General features: G+C 41.0%; 1 protein-coding gene and 2 long non-coding RNA genes across 3 annotated transcripts in view; 2 read left to right on the forward strand and 1 right to left on the reverse strand.

The window, feature by feature from the left end:
* LOC134037547 (uncharacterized) overlaps window positions 1-19,737 on the forward strand; it is a 198,987-nt gene that overhangs the window by 148,552 nt on the left and 30,698 nt on the right. The gene's annotated exons all lie outside the window — the stretch shown is intronic.
* On the reverse strand, window positions 9,083-10,410 carry LOC134037976 (uncharacterized). The gene is made up of 4 exons (XR_009932623.1): window positions 10,268-10,410; window positions 9,893-10,038; window positions 9,624-9,743; window positions 9,083-9,370 (listed from the first exon to the last, which is right to left on the reverse strand). It is a non-coding gene; the product is annotated as an uncharacterized LOC134037976 (long non-coding RNA).
* mrpl42 (mitochondrial ribosomal protein L42) lies at window positions 15,328-18,411 on the forward strand. Its single transcript, XM_062483479.1, has 5 exons — window positions 15,328-15,485; window positions 15,727-15,790; window positions 16,672-16,756; window positions 17,110-17,273; window positions 17,879-18,411. Exons 1-5 carry the CDS (start codon window positions 15,389-15,391, stop codon window positions 17,922-17,924), a joined length of 456 nt encoding a protein of 151 aa, XP_062339463.1. The 5' UTR covers window positions 15,328-15,388; the 3' UTR covers window positions 17,925-18,411.

Genomic DNA, 19,737 nt, shown 5'->3' on the forward strand with positions numbered 1-19,737 from the left:
TATATGGACAGAATTTCTAGGCGCAGCCAGGGCATTGAGGGGGTCCGGTTTGGGGACCTCAGGATCGGGTCGCTGCTTTTTGCGGATGATGTGGTCCTGTTGGCTTCATCGGGCCGTGACCTCCAGCTCTCACTGGAGCGGTTCGCAACCGAATGCGAAGCGGCTGGGATGGGAATCAGCACCTCCAAATCTGAGGCCATGGTTATCGACCGGAAAAAGGTGGAGTGCAATCTCCGGGTCGGGGAGGAGATCTTGTCCCAAGCGGAGGAGTTCAAGTATCTCGGGGTCTTGTTCACGAGTGAGGGAAGGATGGAGCGCGAGATCGACAGGCGGATCGGTGCGGCGTCCGCAGTGATGCGGGCTCTGCATCGGTCCGTTGTGGTGAAGAAGGAGCTGAGTCAAAAGGCGAAGCTCTCTATTTACCAGTCAATCTACGTTCCTACCCTCACCTATGGTCACGAACTGTGGGTAGTGACCGAAAGAACGAGATCGCGAATACAAGCGGCCGAAATGAGTTTTCTCCGCAGGGTGTCCGGGCTCTCCCTTAGAGATAGGGTGAGAAGCTCGGTCATCCGGGAGGGGCTCAGAGTAGAACCGCTGCTCCTCCGCGTCGAGAGGGGCCAGTTGAGGTGGCTCGGGCATCTGATAAGGATGCCTCCTGGACGCCTCCCTGGTGAGGTGTTCTGGGCACGTCCCACTGGGAAGAGGCCCCGGGGAAGACCCAGGACACGCTGGAGGGACTATGTCTCTCGGCTGGCCTGGGAACGCCTCGGGGTCCCCCAGGAAGAGCTGGTGGAAGTGGCCGGGGAGAGGAAAGTCTGGGCCTCCCTGCTTAGGTTGCTGCCCCCGCGACCCGACCCCCGGACAAGCGGAAGATGATGGATGGATGGATAAATGGCAAATTTGAAATTGGCCTGTAGTTGCTAAGACAACCTGGATCCAGGTTTGTTTTTTTAAGAAGGGGCTTAATAATAGCTTGTTTGAAATCGTTGGGGACTTGGCCAATTACAATAGATTCATTAATAATACTAAGCATGGGTGGTCCAATAATAGAGAGAAGTTCCCTACAGAGTTTGGCAGGGAGAGGATCGAGAAGGCAGCTAGTGGGTTTCGAGGAGTCTATCAGCTCGATGAACGCTTCCATAGAAATAGGGTTAAAGTGAGTGAGAGCCTCAACATGCAGCATGCTTGGTATAGGGGAAAGTTCAGTGTTGATGGCCACTCCTCCAGGACTAGTCTGTAGTTTGTCCCTTATTGCATAAATTTTTTGGTCAAAGAAATCTAAGAAATCATTGGGAGAGAAATCTGAACTAACACAGAGTGTACTTTTCTTAGTGAGATTTGCAACAGTGTCAAATAGGAACTTAGTGTTGTGTTTGTTCTTACTAATCAACCTAGAGAAATAATCTGATCTGGACCTAATGAGGACTTGCTTGTACTCCATTAGGCTGTCCTTCCAGGCCAGGCGGAAAACCTCCAATTTAGTGGTACGCCACTTATGTTCTAGTTTTCTAGTGAACCTCTTAAGAGTGCGGGTTTCCTCTGAATACCATGGAGCCAGTTTCTTGTCCTTTCTTTTCCTTGGTTTGAGAGGGGCAACAGAGTCTAGGGATAGCTGAAGAACCAAATTCAGATCCCTCGTTTTAGTATTTAATGATTTATTTGGGACGTCAAGGACTTCTAGTGCAGCGGGTAGAATATTAGCCAGTTCCAGAGCTGTGTTTGGGGTTATGCAGCGGCTAGTAGAAATATTCTTAGTGCCTCCAAGGCTCTGGCAGAGGTCCATTTTGAAGGTGACCAGACAATGGTCTGATAATATAGGATTGTGGGGGTGGACAATGACGTCACTAATCTTGATTCCCCGCGTGAGAACTAAATCTAATGTATGCGAGTGAAGATGGGTAGGTTTGGAAACCACCTGAGTGAGACCTGTGGAATACATTAGAGCAGTAAAGGCCTTACTTAAAGTATCTTTTGGGTCATCCACATGAATGTTAAAATCACCCATAATCAAGACGTTATCAGTATACAGTTAGGTCCATAAATATTTGGACATTGACACAATTTTCATCATTTTGGCTCTGTATACCACCACAATGGATTTGAAATGAAACAATCAAGATGTGCTTTAAGTGCAGACTTTCAGCTTTAATTTCAGGGTATTTACATCCAAATCAGGTGAACGGTGTAGGAATTACAACACATTTTATATGTGGCCCCCCCCTTTTTAAGGGACCAAAAATAATTGGACAAACTAACATAATCATAAATCTAATTGTCACTTTTAATACTTGGTTGCAAATCCTTTGCAGTCAATGACAGCCTGAAGTCTGGAACCCATAGACATCACCAGACGCTGGGTTTCGTCCCTGGTGATGCTCTGCCAGGCCTCTACTGCAACTGTCTTCAGTTCCTGCTTGTTCTTGGGGCATTTTCCCTTCAGTTTTGTCTTTAGCAAGTGAAATGCATGCTCAATTGGATTTAGGTCAGGTGATTGACTTGGCCATTGCAGAACATTCCACTTCTTTGCCTTAAAAAACTCTTTGGTTGCTTTCGCAGTATGCTTCGGGTCATTGTCCATCTGCACTGTGAAGCGCCGTCCTATGAGTTCTGAAGCATTTGGCTGAATCTGAGCAGATAATATTGCCAGAAACACTTCAGAATTCATCCTACTGCTTTTGTCAGCAGTCACATCATCGATAAATACAAGGGAACCAGTTCCATTGGCAGCCATACATGCCCACGCCATAACACTACCTCCACCATGCTTCACTGATGAGGTGGTATGCTTTGGATCATGAGCAGTTCCTTCCCTTCTCCATACTCTTCTCTTCCCATCATTCTGGTACAAGTTGATCTTGGTCTCATCTGTCCATAGGATGTTGTTCCAGAACTGTACAGGGTCTTTTAGATGTTTTTTGGCAAACTCTAATCTGGTCTTCCTGTTTTTGAGACTCACCAATGGTTTACATATTGTGGTGAACCCTCTGTATTTACTCTGGTGACGTCTTCTCTTAATTTTTGACTTTGACACAGATACGCCTACCTCCTGGAGAGGGTTCTTGATCTGGCCAACTGTTGTGAAGGGGTTTTTCTTCACCAGGTCATCCACCACAGTTGTTTTCCGTGGTCTTCCGGGTCTTTTGGTGTTGCTGAGCTCACCAGTGTGTTCTTTCTTTTTAAGAATGTACCAAACAGTTGATTTGGCCACACCTAATGTTTTTGCTATCTCTCTGATAGGTTTGTTTTGATTTTTCAGCCTAACGATGGCTTGCTTCACTGATGGTGACAGCTCTTTGGACTTCATATTGAGAGTTGACAGCAACAGATTCCAAACACAAATACCATACTTGAAATGAACTCTAGACCTTTTATATGCTCCTTGTCAATGAAATAACGAACTCCCATGAGGGAATAACATACACCTGGCCATGGAACAGCTGAGCAGCCAATTGTCCAATTACTTTTGGTCCCTTAAAAAGGGGGGGGCCACATATAAAATGTATTGTAATTCCTACACCGTTCACCTGATTTGGATGTAAATACCCTGAAATTAAAGCTGAAAGTCTGCACTTAACCTTTTCATGTTCCTGTTAAATTTGCCTGAAAACGCCTAAACAGCATACCCAAAGTAAATTGGAAGCTGTTCTTGAACCATTTGGAGTACATGCATGTAAATGATCTCTTTTGAAAGCTGACACTCTGAAGTTATGTCCCCTGTTGTCAGGACCCCTGTCAGTCCTTCTAGTGTTGAGTAATAGAAGCTTGAACACAAGGAAAGTGAAAATTTCTATTTCCGCCTAGATTTTGTTTTGAAAACAGAGGCCTGAAGAGGCCTAGAGGTGGTAGGTATTATCTGGAAGACTAAATTGGACCACAGGTTGAAGCCTTACCCAATTCAAATCAAAAGTCAAACATAATACCACAATATATTCATATTTGACACATGTTTTTATAAGAGTACATCCAGGAATTTTCTAAAAGGGTCTTTTGGAGACTCCAAAATGACCCTTTGTAACCAAGGTCAAGGTCAAATAAAAAGGTATTATTTTTCATAATTGTTATCTCTGGCCCATCTCTGGTACTTAGAAATATCATATATAATAGCTAAATCCCTAATTAGTAATACTGAAACACAAAAACTGAAGCATGAACACATTGGAGTGCTTTATCTGATTCCAAGGATTGGCGCACAAAGAACACTGATTCTGTCAACCATATTGCGCAATCGACTGTTATTTTGAAGGCTCCACAGACGCATACAAATGAGGTATTGGCATTTTCAGCTAGCTGTCAGCTACAAGGCTAACGAGCTAATTTCAGAGCCAGTCGAAGCCAGTTCGAGAAATTTGTTTAGAACGAGTGTGGGGGGGGGGGGCGGGGGGGGGCAGGACGCACAGACCTAGTTGGCTTTAGAGGGCTGTCAACGGGGCATGGAAGCTCCTATTGGGTCGAACAAGGTGTCAATCAAAAGGGGAGGGTTCAACGGACATTTTGAGACCTTCATTTTGTAAATACTCCGTTGATAAATCGGAGAAAATAACACTTTTATGTGAACAAGTTGTTTCTTCCGTCGGCTAACTTGCATAATGAAACAAAGGATAATGGCTATTCATGAACGTAAAACATTGTATTTGGACGAATTACTTTACATGGTTAGATACTTTGAACCCTTGGGACTTACGCAGATCAAGTTTTGATGGCATGATTTGCACACCTGGACCTATTTGAACAACTTAGGGTGAGTACAACTTTTTTCTTTGGCATTGTTGAAGGAATGTTCACCGGAAAAAGACGTTGACTTTGCTTGCTATTGCGACTTGATCTTGAATTGGTTTATTTCAATGGAAGCACAAGAATCGTAGCTTTCCAACGATGTATAACATGTGTAGCGTCTAAAAAATATATTTTTTAGAATTTAGTGCGTCGTAACTGAGGAAGGGGGAGGCAGCATTTTTGTCTCGCGGGCGAAACAGGAGCGTAAACAGGTTAAAGCACATCTTGATTGTTTCATTTCAAATCCATTGTGGTGGTATACAGAGCCAAAATGATGAAAATTGTGTCAATGTCCAAATATTTATGGACCTAACTGTATGTCACAAGATCAGCACTAAAATCTGCAAATTCCTCCAGGAAGAGGGAATACGGGCCGGGGGGCCGGTATAGAGTAACTATACAAAATGAGGGAGGGGGGCCAGGAGTAGCAGCATTATTCCTTTTTAAAATAGTTGGTGGATTCATGCAAATTATTTCAAATGATTTAAAGGTATTTACAGATTTTAGGCTGAGGTTGAAGCTAGCTTTATATATCATAGCAACACCACCACCTTTCTTTGATACACGAGGGATGTGTGAGTACGCAAAATCCGGAGGCGATGCTTCATTCAGGGGGGAATATTCATCAGGTTTTAACCAGGTTTCGGTGAGTCCAATCAAGTCCAGGCTGTATTCAGACATTAGATCATTAATCAAAATGGCCTTTGTGGATAGAGATCTGATGTTTAGGAGCCCAACATTCCAGTATGGGTTTTTGGCAGATTTAGACGTAGATAATACTTCTGAGAGGGCGGCACTGTCATCAGAAAACTTAGTAGGAAGAGCAACGGGGGAGCAAGGCTGAATACATATTAAATTGGTATAATTCCTAATACTTGAAGGCCGAAATTTAGAGAAAGGGCGGGGGACCGACACCGTCTCAATGGGAGAAACGACATCAGCAACCTCACTGACTACACTACAAGCTAGGCTATCGGGCCCCCAACAGCTCACAACATACCTATCAGACTCTCTAAGAGACTGAGGCCCAGCTTGTTCTAGTGAGTGTCAGGCCTGCTCTAAAATAGCTTCAATATTCCTAGACAATAGAAAAGCACCTCTCCAGCTCGGATGGAGCCCGTCACTTTTCAACAAGCCAGGTTTGGCCCAGAAACAAGACCAATTATCTACAAATCCAAAACCCTGTTCTGAACAGAAGCGAGCCAACCAGCGGTTAAGAGAGACAAGTCTGCTGTAGATCTCGTCAGTCCCCCTAACAGGTCAGCTCATCTGGGCATTGTCAATCTTTCTGTCTTGTCAGGCACTTTGCATTAACCTGAAGGCAGCTGCCTTCCCATCAATGTTGCAGAGGCTGCACAGAAGGTACAGTGTTGCTGCTCTGAATTCTTTATAGCACATCGATGGAAACTACAGACTGAAGGTAGATGCTCGCTCACTCACTCACTTTCTTGGTATATCTTGGTTATTTAAACTGTAGGTTGTAACATCTCAAATGCTATCAGGTAGCTCACTTGTTTATCAATTAGAGCAAGAACTGACATGGATATGTGGATAAGAATAGTTTTATGATGTTGCTGCTACTTTGGTTATTGATACAGTAGTAGCACCTTGAAATATACATGCTTATAGTGACAAAGTCCAATGTTATGTTTTTTGTGATTTCAGGTGGAGGATAGACATTATGTGTATCTGCCTTGAATCAACAGAGACATGGCAGACTTCTGCAACCAGTGGAACCACCATGGTTTAAGGACTGAGGCACCAGTCCCCTCTGCAGATTTTCATTAGGACTTGCCTTGCACAACAAATGCTACCTAACACTTCACGGTTCAGGACGGGGCCGTTCAGGACGGGGCGGCTCAGGATTTTTGCAAAAGATCATTCAAAAAAACATCACATTTAAAAGCAAACCTTAATACAGTGAACACCATACTGTCATTGAAAGTAGTTACTTATTGAATACATCTAGTAGAGATGCTAGATACTGAGAACTTATGTCCTGAGTTGTGAGTGATGAGGTTAAAATGTGATAATCACAGTTCGTTTAATCCTCACATGTATAAAAACTCACTGCTCAAAAGCATCCCTGAGCCTGCTTTTCAAGTAGACTTTTGTGGTCCACCAAGGCATCCCTCTCCTCCAAGGTCCACTTATCGGACTGAACCCAACACGGAGAGTTCCTCAGAGGCCTCCAGCACCGCTTCCTGGGCCTCGTCCACAGTTTGTGCTAATTGTATGTAATTGAAATGAATGAATGAGCAACGGTACACTGTAAATCAATAACCTTGGAAAGATGTATCAATAATGAAACTTGGCTTCTCTTTTTATGCCGGAACTCTCCCCTGCTGGCAGCAATAAAAGAGAGCAGTGGAGAGTAGGACCATCTGTTTTTGGAGATATATTTGTAATTTACACCTTCTGATAACATTCTCTTGTGAAATTTTTTGTTTGTAATAAAGGATGATAAATTTGTATTTTATGTTGTCTTTTTCTTGTAGGTTTTTGGCAGATGCTTGCATTCAAAGTAATGAGATTTGAGTATAAAACCTCTTGATCTAGTCTGATACTTTTAACACCAAGTTATTCCTCTATTGATTCAATCCCACAAATAATTTGGATGTTTTCTGAAATGCTGTGAAATTTTGTTAAAAAAAACAAATCAGCAGAAAAATGCAGTCAGAGGCAGATGTATGACACTTAATTGTATGTATATATACATATATATATATACTGTGTGATAGAAATGCAGGGTCTAAGCCTATATTATGTAATGTTTATGTGGTTATCAAGAATTATCAATAGTATGTGCCTGCAGTACCGGAGGCTGCAGTTTCAGGACCGCAGTTCTAGGACCCTAGTTTTACCTGACAGCGAATTGGATGACAAAAAGCAGTTTCACTCTATTAAGCGAATTGGATGACGAAAGGCAGTGTCACTAGATCTCAACAAAGTAGTGTCACTAGATCGCAACAAGATATTTGAAGGGTTTGAGAGGCAAGAAACAAGGAAAACTCTGGGAAATGTGATTATTCAGATATGGATATATTTAAAATATATATACAATAATAAACAATAACAATCGCAGTATCACATCCATCCACCCCTCCACCAAATACACCTGCATCGCTCCATCCAACTCTTCATCATTCCCTCCACCCCATCAACCACTCTTGAGAGCAACATTTTGAAGCTGAAGTTTCAGCACCGCATTTCTAGGATTTCTAGATTTTCGCGACCACCAAAAGACCAAAAAGAGTGCGACCAAAGCAGTATTCCACACAAATAGTACTTTCTGTCTTCAACTTTGTTGTTAACAGTTGTATGTAACTGCAATTAGCTCATTGTTACGTAAAGACAATCATATATCTCAGGGACTGCTTTTGATAACACAGACTGGTCAGTGTTTTTTGACAATACACTTGATGAGGCAGTGGAGGCTTTGTCAGCATATGTGATGATGTTTGACCTGTAGCTCTTACATCAATGGTGATGAAGAGTTTTGAATGTCTGATACTTTTGCAACTACAAGAGACAGTCCAGAACCTGGCAGATCAACTCCAGTTTGCTTCCATGAAGAATAGAAGTCTAGACGATGCTGCCCTTACATTGCTGCATCATGTACATTCCCATCTGGAAAAACTAAAGGGCTAGGCTTGTGTTTGTGGAATATCTCTAGTGCCTTTAACAGAATGTAACAACATCTGTTGGGAATACTATACTAAACGTGTAAATCCTTGATTCATACTGCAGATAATTTAATTCCTAACACACACACAGGGTTCTGTCTTCTCCCCGGTCAAAATACTGCAATATACGTATTCTGATTCATTTCATTATTTTATTCTATGCTCTATTATACATAAATATCAAAGTGTGATGTGGAATGGATGGGACTGCAGAGGATCCACCGCTATCCTTCTCTTTTGCTGCTGGTGGTGAACATCTATGGTGGATGGATGGGCTGCATGAGGAGGCTTCCTTTGGTGTGGATGGACATGCTAGAATGAACTGTTTTGTATTGGACATGACTCAAAAAATTTAACACTTCGATGGATCAGATCATCTTTCATATACCTGTAAATACTGCACATACCTGTGTGCATACTACATTTTGTATGTGTCTGACACCACAAAGTTCTGTAAAAGTGAAGTTATATTCTATTCTATTTGCTATGGCTTTTGCAGTCCCTCAACCACAAATGTATAATGTTAGAGAGGCAAGACACAAGGACGACTCTCAGGGCAGATTCAAGATATACATAGTTTATTTTTAACAATTAGTAAACAAACAATGACAATCACCCCTCCATATCACTCCATCAACCTATGTTGTTATGAAACAAGCTACATTCACTTCTTCTTCTTCTCGTTATAATTTAATGTCGAGCCGTAACCTACATTCACTACTGCAGGAAAATATTGATTATCTGTTCCGGTCCATGGTTATCCAATTCAATAGGTGGCAATCACCTGTTCTAAGCCTGGATGGACTGTGTGTCCTCAGCATTTAGTAATGCTGCACTTGTTGCTGGAAGCGTGGAGAAACACAAGGCAGCTGTAACCATCAATGCCACCATGGATGACTATCCTCCACCTGAAATCACAAAAAACATAACATTGGACTTTGTCACTATAAGCATGTATATTTCAAGGTGCTACTACTGTATCAATAACCAAAGTAGCAGCAACATCATAAAACTATTCTTATCCACATATCCATGTCAGTTCTTGCTCTAATTGATAAACAAGTGAGCTACCTGATAGCATTTGAGATGTTACAACCTACAGTTTAAATAACCAAGATATACCAATAAAGTGAGTGAGTGAGTGAGTGAGCGAGCATCTACCTTCAGTCTGTAGTTTCCATCGATGTGTTATAAAGAATTCAGAGCAGCAACACTGTACCTTCTGTGCAGCCTCTGCAACATTGATGGGAAGGCAGCTGCCTTCAGGTTAATGCAAAGTGCCTGACAAGACAGAAAGATTGACAATGCCCAGATGAGACAATGTATCACTAGAGTACTTGATTATTGACAACCCATTCATGCCAAAATTGTGGAAACCATGCATTTAAAAGCTTTGCATTTCATAGCATTCAACCCCAAGCACAACTGACCTTAGATGTGGTTTGAGTGTAGAATGGAACACGTGAAGAATATCTGCCATCTATCATCAGACCCCTCAGTTGCTCTCCGGTGATGTGATAATGAGGAGCACCTCTAGCTCCACTCCAAGTCAATGGAGCCTGGTAACCGGAACTGGCTGCAACAATAATACAATGCTGTGCTTACAACATTTAAGGACTGTAACTTGCACACGCTCCAGGCATGCACTGTTAAATACCACTGCAATTTAACAACAAATACTGAACAAGGGCAGTAAAAAATACTGCACAAGGGATAATGCAATGGGCAGCAAGTGAACGATGTGTGAAACAACTCAAAGGACTATCTGAGCTGTGAGAACCCACCCCCACTGAAATGGTTCCCACCTGGTTGTGCATGCCGACCATGGGTGCGACTTTCCTGCATGAGCTCGGACACTTCAGCTATCAGGCCGTCTGCTGAAGCAACATTTAAGAGCGTACCCCTTTGCCCACTCTAGGCTTTGCTGCATTGTTTCCAGCCTGAAAGAAGACAATGGTGTTAAAGTAGACAAGGCTAGAGTTTTTGTTGTTGTATCTAAACCAGTAATAATTTATCGACCATATCTCATAAGAACGTGAACAAATAGTCGCCTAGTTTGAAGGTTGAGCTTGCTTGCCTTCAGCAGTGGTTTTGCCTCAAAATACCAGCTAGCTAGACTAATCGACTTTAGGTAACAACAAAAAATGAATGTCAAGAATGTGCAGCACTGGAGCCTACTGTACTGACTACTGAGGATAGCAGATGGTTGGGGGTTGAGGCTAACTCGTTTAGCTAGCTACATAACTAGGGGACAGATAGTTGGATATGGACTGTCCAGCCTTAACATGGCAGCTTTCACGGATAAAAACGAAACGCAAATAGCTAGTCTTTATCCAACAGTCTAGACTAGTCAGTGACTGGCTACCTAGCAATGCAGAAGTATCACAGTAGCAATCCATTGCTAAAAAACAAACAAACAAAAGCTATCAGCACAGCGAGTGACCAAGTTAAACCCCTGTTAGCCTAGCTAGCCAGTGAAGATTACGATTAAGTCACAAATAATGATTTCGAAAAAACTGTACCTTTGTCAACATGGACTGAAGGTCGTCGTGTCCAGGGTTATCCGACAGTAAAAGCTGAGTGCAGTCATTTAGTGTCTGCTTACACTGTCTTATGAAGTTCCTTCTTGCCATCTTCTCATCCTTCAAACTTCTGTGTGCTGGGCTAAACTTGTTTTGAAATCTTCCGCTTCTACAGTGGGGAGGAGCTGGTACTTGAAAATACAGGGAAGAATCAAATCACACTAGCCCAGATAACTGCAGGAGGAGCTAGGGAAATTGTGGGCAGTGATTTGCATGTGGTGTTTATTTAACGCCTGCAATTGCACGCGTAAATATACAGGCGTTTATTTAACGCCTGCAATTGCACGTGTAAATATACAGGCGTTTATTTAACGCCTGCAATTGCACGTGTAAATATAAAGGCGTTTATTTAACGCCTGCAATTGCACGTGTAAATATACAGGCGTTTATTTAACGCCTGCAATTGCAGTGTAAATATACAGGCGTTTATTTAACGCCTGCAAGCATTAACTAACGCGTACATTCATGTGTAACTTTCGCCTGCACATTTACGGCTGCAGCCGCTTATGAAACAGCTGCAGGCGCTTCCTAAACGGGTGTCCAATCAAAAATACGCGTTTAAATTACGAGTACATTTGACCCTGTCGGCGTTCCATATTTATTTAACGTCTGCAATTGCATAAATATACAGGCGTTTATTTAACGCCTGCAAGCGTTAACTAACGCGTACATTCATGTGTAACTTTCGCCTGCACATTTACGGCTGCAGCCGCTTATGAAACAGCTGCAGGCGCTTCCTAAACGGGTGTCCAATCAAAAATACGCGTTTAAATTACGAGTACATTTGACCATGTCGGCGTTCCATATGATAGGTGTGAAAACAATTTGAATTAAATTATTAAATGAAATCATACTCGACCGTAACCACATATCTTTAAAAATGCATTGATTTGTCATGGCTCTCCTCCGAGTTTTGACTACTCTCTGACTGTGTGTGAGTTGGCTCGGCCCTCCCTCATGCAGGATTGACAGGAACAGAATGTGAGGATGATCGTGTGCGATCGTGTGTATTTTTTTGTTGTTCTTTGAATCAGTCAATTATTTTAAATACAATTAAAATTAATTATTTCATAATCATTTAGTTTTTATAGGCTGTATTAATCTATTAAAAATAGAGTCGGCTCTTCAGATATGCGAGCCAGCTCCCGACTTTCACCTTCAAGAGCCGGCTCTTAGAGCCGGATCGTTCGCGAACGACTCATCACTAGTACCCTAGCCAGTTGCCTATGAGGCTAATCTTGAGATCTACTCAAGAAGTAAGTCAATATCCGTGGTTTTCAAGCCATCTTTGAGAAAGTTTGAAAACAATGTTGCGGTTGATATGTATTGATTGTGGGAGGTAATTTTTGGACTACATCTAAACCTCATGCGGCTGCTGCAGCATTTCTGCTTTGGCATGACCTGCGCTGGGAGAGAGGGAAACAGCATGCATGGGGATAGTGTGCGGGCCGGGCAGATGTGTCTTTTATATAGGGTGAAATGGAATGAGAAATGCAATACAAAATGTCTGAAAGGGGTGTATTTGTGGACACTGTAAGTGTCCACATTGCCTCAATATCTTTGTGTCAATAAATCAAATATAATTTTGACTGATGGTTTTTCAAACCTTATTGGCTTCAAGGTGACATCATTCTGATATACCATGCGCAATTTTATGCAATTTTACCTTGAAATGTCAACCATTTCTTAACCTTTGTCCCAAAGCTGACCAAAGCTCATACTCTGCCCTTTCTACTCATACAATCTCAACAGTTGGTGTGTAGTAGAGAGGATAGAGAGACTGACTTGTGCCCTTATGCTCATTAGTTCAAATCCCCATTCAGCCTGTTGTTGTTGGCCAAACATGAAGTAGTTTTGCTCTCTTGTTGTCCAACTCTCCATCTTCAACAGTGTACATGTTTATAATATTTTGGCCATTTTGCGGAGGAACCCGCATCGCTGCTTGCAACTGTATTTATGGTTTTGTTTTTGATCTGAGTACCTCAAAATGTAACTCTGGACAATGAAAGTAATTTCTCTATTATATCATAGAATAAAAGTTGAAAACCCATGATCTAAGAAACGTTCCCTCTTATGTCTCTGGTGTCCTATTGAATCGTATGAGGACCAGAGTCCTTGGATCATGACTACCTGGCCTGACAACACCTAGCTGACCTTGTCCACCTGGTTGGACAGCTCGTCTGGATTCAACCTGCAGAAAGGACATAGCCCACCTATGTTTATTGACCCGCTGGTCTTCTGAACATGCAAAAATACTAATGTGACTTCACTAATGTGAAGGTAATCCACTCTGATCTCACCCAGCACAAGCAGAAGATGACCCTTTGTAGTAGTCTGACTACTCTCTAGGTGTATTCCTAGTTTTTCTTAGCCACTGTGCTTTAATTTCTTGTTTGCTCTTTGGGGTTTCTTGGCTAGGTAACTTATACCTTGATGACATCTTGCCAGTCATGTCCATTCCAGTCTTTAATAAAATAAAAAGATACATTCAAAATTAAGAAGACCTCAAAGTCACTACATAGGTGTATGTACAGTGAGACAGACAGTGATGCAGTGTGTATCCAAGTTAGGATTACAACAACACCCATTGGAAATTCCCATGTCCTAGGAATTAATGGCTGCATCTTTTGTCGTTATAAACTGCATAATTTCAACACATTTGGGCAATATTGAAACATTATAATACAATCTAGAAAAAGATACTTATGACGTATGAGTTGGTTTTGGATTGTGTTGGACTGGCTTAATGGTTGCCTGTAGTGCTTCAAAGTATTGGGTGGTAAAGTCACATCAAAAAATGTGTGCGTACATTAATAAACATTAAGACAATGATTATGTTTATTTTTGGTCATTTTATAAAACAGCTTATGGTTGAATAGATACAAAAAAACAAACTTAATACATTTTATGCAATCAAAAAAAGATTTGTATCTTCGAAATCCGATACAAATTTAGTGAAAGTGCAGTTAGATAGTTTACCATCTAATAAGAAACCACTATTGATATTGTATGAATAACCGGTTGTTAGCAATATTTTTTGCATTTTAGCAGCATGTGGAGTAATATTACTGTACTGTATTTATAAAAAAGAATGACAAAAACAAGTTTGGCTTGTTTGTTTTAAGATGTCTAGCAGGGACTTTCTGACTGGGTTCAACTGAAGCAAGCCAATCAGCATTCCTGTCCACTCCACCCCCCTGCTGCCTTGCCTGAAAATCTCTGTACGGCTTTGAAAATCTTTTTGATCCAAATTTGGCGATGAACAGCGTTCAGGGCGCTCAAGGCGCAAACAGTGAGCTCACAAAAATTCAAGGCGAAGTGTACAAATCGTTTCTGCTCTGTCAAATGTCATTTGGAGCCAGTCTGCACAGTAGTGATCGGTTTGTGGACCCACGGTATCAAGGTCCCACCGACACACTCGCCCGACCCAATTGCGAGCACACACTAACCCCTTTTTATATAGTTAAATAACCAATTAAAAACAAACTGATCAGAAAAATAAGAACTTGAACAGACATCAGCGTGATAAGAACTACTTAAAATGACAGAAACCATCTTTGGAAAAAAAATATTTGAAGTGCACTTTTTTTGTTTGGCTCATGTCCCATCCACTAACATGGAGAGGGTGGGACTTATGACCTATACTGCAGCCAGTCACCAGGGAGCAATCAAGATGTTTTGTCTTCACTTTTGAAGAGCTGTCATGCCTTCCATTCTCTTTATAGTCAATGACCTGGATATGCGAGATCTCAATCACACAAGAATCCACTTTGCCAGGCTTCAAGTTATACGCTTGTGTGTGATCCACAGTGGTTTGGACCAATCAAAGCATCCTATGAGGAACGACTGGCAGCTACGGCCATGGTTTAGATGTGATATCCCATTATAGATGGTTATAGACAGATTCCTCCAATCACCTTCCAAGTATTTTTGAAAGAGTCTGCCCTTTTCTAAACAGTTTCCAATTCTCCAGTGTCCTGATTCCCAGATAGTTCTGCGTCACAAACCAACTGGTATGTCAGGTTGGGATTGACAAAAGATGGTCATAATTTTCATGCCTGCATGGATGTAAAATGATGCTTGGTTCACATTAAATGTACATATGTTTTATGTGTGAGATAGGGCCTGATGTGGCCTGAAGGAAAGCTCTTGAAAGATGACAGTATCAATTACTTAAAGGTCCCATGAAATGAAAACTTCACTTTACGAGGTTATTTAACATTAATACGAGTTCCCCTATCTTTTTTACTGCCACCAATTTCCGATGGGTGGCAGTAATGCGCTAATCGTGCCAAGTATGGCGGAAGTGTAAAGAAAAGCCGGATGTGAACTTCATTCTTGAGAATGGCTAGAGCTTGCATTAGCATGGTCGGTCATTTGAAGAGGTTAAACGGTTTATTTACACAGTTGTCAACCGCAACCAGACAGAAATACAATACAAGTAAGTTATTTCTTCGACTATTGTATATTGCATGTACGTTTGATATCTGGCTAGCTACCAAGTGTCATAGAAAATTTAGTTTTTGTTGTATTGTTTTATGTAACCTAGCGCCAGTGCCTGTTTGGTGAGTGTTTTTCGTTTTTTCGGTGTTTAAGTACGCATTCGTCCCGCAGCGAAGCTTTTCTATGCGAATGTCATCGATCTGCGTTTAATACTTCCACTGCATGTATTTATTTTACAGCATGTTTTCTGCCAGTACACCCCAAGTCAGCTATTGGTGGTCCCTCAATTGATGATCCTTACTGGTAAGTTGCATTAGAAAGAATTACAATATCAAATATTTTACGTCTGACGTAAAATAACGTCTTACGTTGTTCTGACAAAATCTAATAGTTTAATGGCTTTGAACATCACTTGTACATGATAATTGTTTCTTATATACTACTGTAATAATTGGACCAATACGCTGTTCCTATTGGTCAAGAAGACGTTCTCAAAAGTTAATAAATCTGTTTATATACCTCCTGAAAGTTCGCAGAGGTAAATAAACGTTTTACGGACCTAGCAACAAGCGGTTGCCTTGGAGATGTAGCAATTGACCTTAACAACGTTGCATCTGCTCGGCAACAAAGTAGCCTTAAAAGCCTAGAAAAAGCCTAAACAACCAAATACGGTTTTTGCACAGGTCCGCAAACGCCCCACAATCGCTTCCCGTTTTAAAGAAGCATCTGAAGCAGACAGAAGACGAATTGATGTTGTTGATATGTGGCGTTGGAGATGTAGTGACGTCACCAGTGCAAGTGCAGTTCATTGCTCTGACAACATGGCGTCTGCTCCAGATTCGACGTGTTTGATTTGAGATTTTCCCATTTATTGTTGTAGTATATAAGAAACCAAATGTTTACTCCTCGACAGGTCAGCAAACGCTTTGTCGCCTCGATTTGTTAAAACGATTTGTTTGTAAACCTCGACCTACGGTCTCGGTTAACAAACGTTTTAACAAGTCTCGGTTTACAAAGGCGTTTGCAGACCTGTTGAGGAGTAAACATTTGCTGTTTATCATCATTATGAAGTACAGGTTGATGCCTAATCCCTGCCATACATATGACTGTTATTTGTTGAGACAACATTGATAAACAGTGGGAAATGGGAAAACAGTTTCTCAAAACATTTATCTCAATTTCAGTCAAGTAGAAATTGGTGTAACTTCAGATGGGCAAACCATTGTCTGTTACCATCCCTCCATGGATGTTCCCTATGAACTTACACAGGTAATGTATTCATTTGGCTGACACTTTTATCCAACGGTAAAGATCTTTAATCAGCTTCTGGTCTTGAGTCATACTACCCATGTATCTATGCACGCATGGAAATGCAAATGCTCTTTGAGAAGCTAACATGAACATAATTGGTATAATATTGACATGGATCAAAAGATTAATTTTTGGATTGTTTACATTAATTTGTCAAAAACAAATCCCTATCAACAACCTGCCAATTGTTTGACATTTTGCAAAATGACAATGTCTACAATTGTTTCTTTCTTTTTTTTCAACTCCCACAATTAAGAAGTTGTACATTTTTACCAATTGCTGTGTTGTAAATGTGTGAATCTCCTTTGCAGCCAATTCCACGACCAGACCCTCTGATCAATCTTGCAGAGAACCATGACCAGGTTCTAAAAGCTCACCTCAGTAGGGAGGTGCTTCAGAACAAAAAAGCCCCTACGATTGAGGAGCTCAGCAAGATGTTTTTCACAACCAAGCACCGCTGGTATCCTGTGGGACAGTAAGTAGTTTCTTCAATTTAACACCTTTTTATTACACAATGTTCATTTTTGGTGTGGCGTTTATTCGAGGGCGATGTTTAATCGAAGAAATACGGTAGATTACTCAAGTCTTTCTGTTAATTAACAAAGAAAAGTACAAGATTATTTTGATAGGGGGTTTTCTGGTGGCTCACATGGGCAGAGGCCTTACATCAGCGGCCCGGTTTCGATTCCAGCCCAGGATATTTGCTGCATGCATTCCCCCCTCTCTCTACCCAGCCTTATTGAATTGTGACAGTTTGAGGCAGCCATTAAACTGTTTTTATTAGGTCAGTTAGTTGTAGTAATGGTATTAATAATACAGACATTCTTCGTTCTTCATTTTCCCCTTACACTTTACGCCTGTCTTGTAGGGTTGTAGCCTACAGGTTATAATACTTCTGGGAGCTGAACTAGAAGACACCTGTTGCAGCAGCTAGTGGCCTCATGTCAAACCTGTGATTGTTTGAGTTTCCACTTTTGCTGACCAACCAACAATATTTATGTTTATAAACGATAGATGTTAATTGCAGCTTCTTAAAAAATTAATTATTTTCTCCATTCTCCAATTTCTCAATTTCCTCAGGTACCACATACGGCGAAGAAAGGAAGATCCTCCTAAAGACAGATAGAAACTGCTATGTAAAAGAAACAGCTACTGTAACACAAAGCTTCTTGATACCATACTAAACTTCTACCTGTTTTGTGGTGTAAAATAAAGTGAACAAAAAAATCACTCAATTGTACTGATTCTACTATGGGTAAATTTTAAATATATATATATACACACATTTATTACTCAGCAGAGTACAAAAACAATATCCATCAGATTATATAAACACAACACATGAAATGAGTGCAACGTTGCATAAAGTTAGAAAGCAGGGGAGAAAGGTTGTTAAAGGTGCTGTAAAGCAAATCCGATGATTTGCTTCTCAGTACATTATATACGTGTGAAATTAGTTGCTGAAAGCATGTGCAAAGCTCTAAAACTTTGTTGCACTGAAATGTGGAGTTAGACCGTTGAACAGTTTCTCACTCATTTTCAGGTTTTGTTTAGGCGGGGCAAAACCCAACCTATCTACATTACAGCCACCTATCTATGTCAGATCACAGACGGTTTATTGGGTGTTCTCACGCCTTCGGCGAGCACAACCATTGTTCTCCCACATATATATTATTGGTGGCCAAGCCGCGAAGCCACCTTAAGTGTTTCTATGTATTATTATTGTTGGAATGCTGCTTCAGCATTCCAAGTATTGTTCTTTGAATCTTTATTCAACTTATTGTTGGAATGCTTCAGCATTCCAAGTATTGTTCTTTGATTCTTTATTCAACTTATTGTTGGAATGCTGAAGCAGCATTCCAAGTATTGTTCTTTGAATCTTTATTGTTGGAATGCTGCTTCAGCATTCCAAGTATTGTTCTTTGAATCTTTATTCAACTTATTATTATTTATCTTCTATTTCTTCCGTGGCACCTTTCAGCGCCTTCAAATCTTCAGCTATTAAAACCGTTCAGCTATCAAAAAATTCAGCAGTTTCAGGCCATGGGTGCTATGACTTTTCAGCTTTGTACCTCTTATGCTTGAATTAATATAAATCAATATTCATAATATTTTTAACATGGGTTTCCAATGGAGTTTTCTTTCAAATCCTCTCAAACTTCTTTAAACTTCTTCAACTTCCAAATCCTTCTTCTTCCTCAATCTTTCAGCTAGAGCCACCATTTAAACTTTAAAATGTTGACAAAACCCTAAACTATTTTTAAATAATTCAGCTTTTTGATATCTATTCAACTTTTTTCAATATCACTGATTGTTTCATGACTTTTTCAAGCCGTTTCTGAGATTTACATGGGTGTTTACGTGAAACGACTGAAACGCTTAGAGTGGAGGGCAGCTTCGGATGTCGTTGAAAAAATATTTCTAATTTGCCAGCATTGCCACAATTTTCGCTCTTCATGCTTCGTTTTTGGATCAATAGATAGCTAATTTTGTGCTGGTCGTAGACAGTTGTCTGTTGAATCCAACAGACGTACACATTTGTTCAGAGCCCCACGAAAGCGAGACAAAGTCCAACTCTCGCCCCATAGAGACCAATGCAAATCTGGTGACAAAATCGTCAGAGAAAGCAAGAAGGAACAAGATTTTGAAACTGCCGATAGAGTCGTATTTCTGACCGCACAGACATATAAAGGACATCTCTGGTTTCGGCAGAGTCTTGGGTCTCGGAAAATATCCTTATATTTTGGATTGGACGTATAGTTTTGCGTCTAGGTCAACTTGTTTGAGGTGTGGATGCTAGGTAAATGTTCGTTTTTCTCTCTGCCTAGCTCGTTAGCTATCACAGCTGCGCCATCACCGTGGCAACCAAACAAACAAGCACCAGGAAAGCAAAAGGAACACGTTTTTGAAACTGCAGGTAGAGTCGTATTTCTGACTGC

The sequence above is a fragment of the Osmerus eperlanus genome, chromosome 17 (genome assembly GCF_963692335.1).
Source record: "Osmerus eperlanus chromosome 17, fOsmEpe2.1, whole genome shotgun sequence".
Taxonomy (NCBI): Eukaryota; Metazoa; Chordata; class Actinopteri; order Osmeriformes; family Osmeridae; genus Osmerus; species Osmerus eperlanus.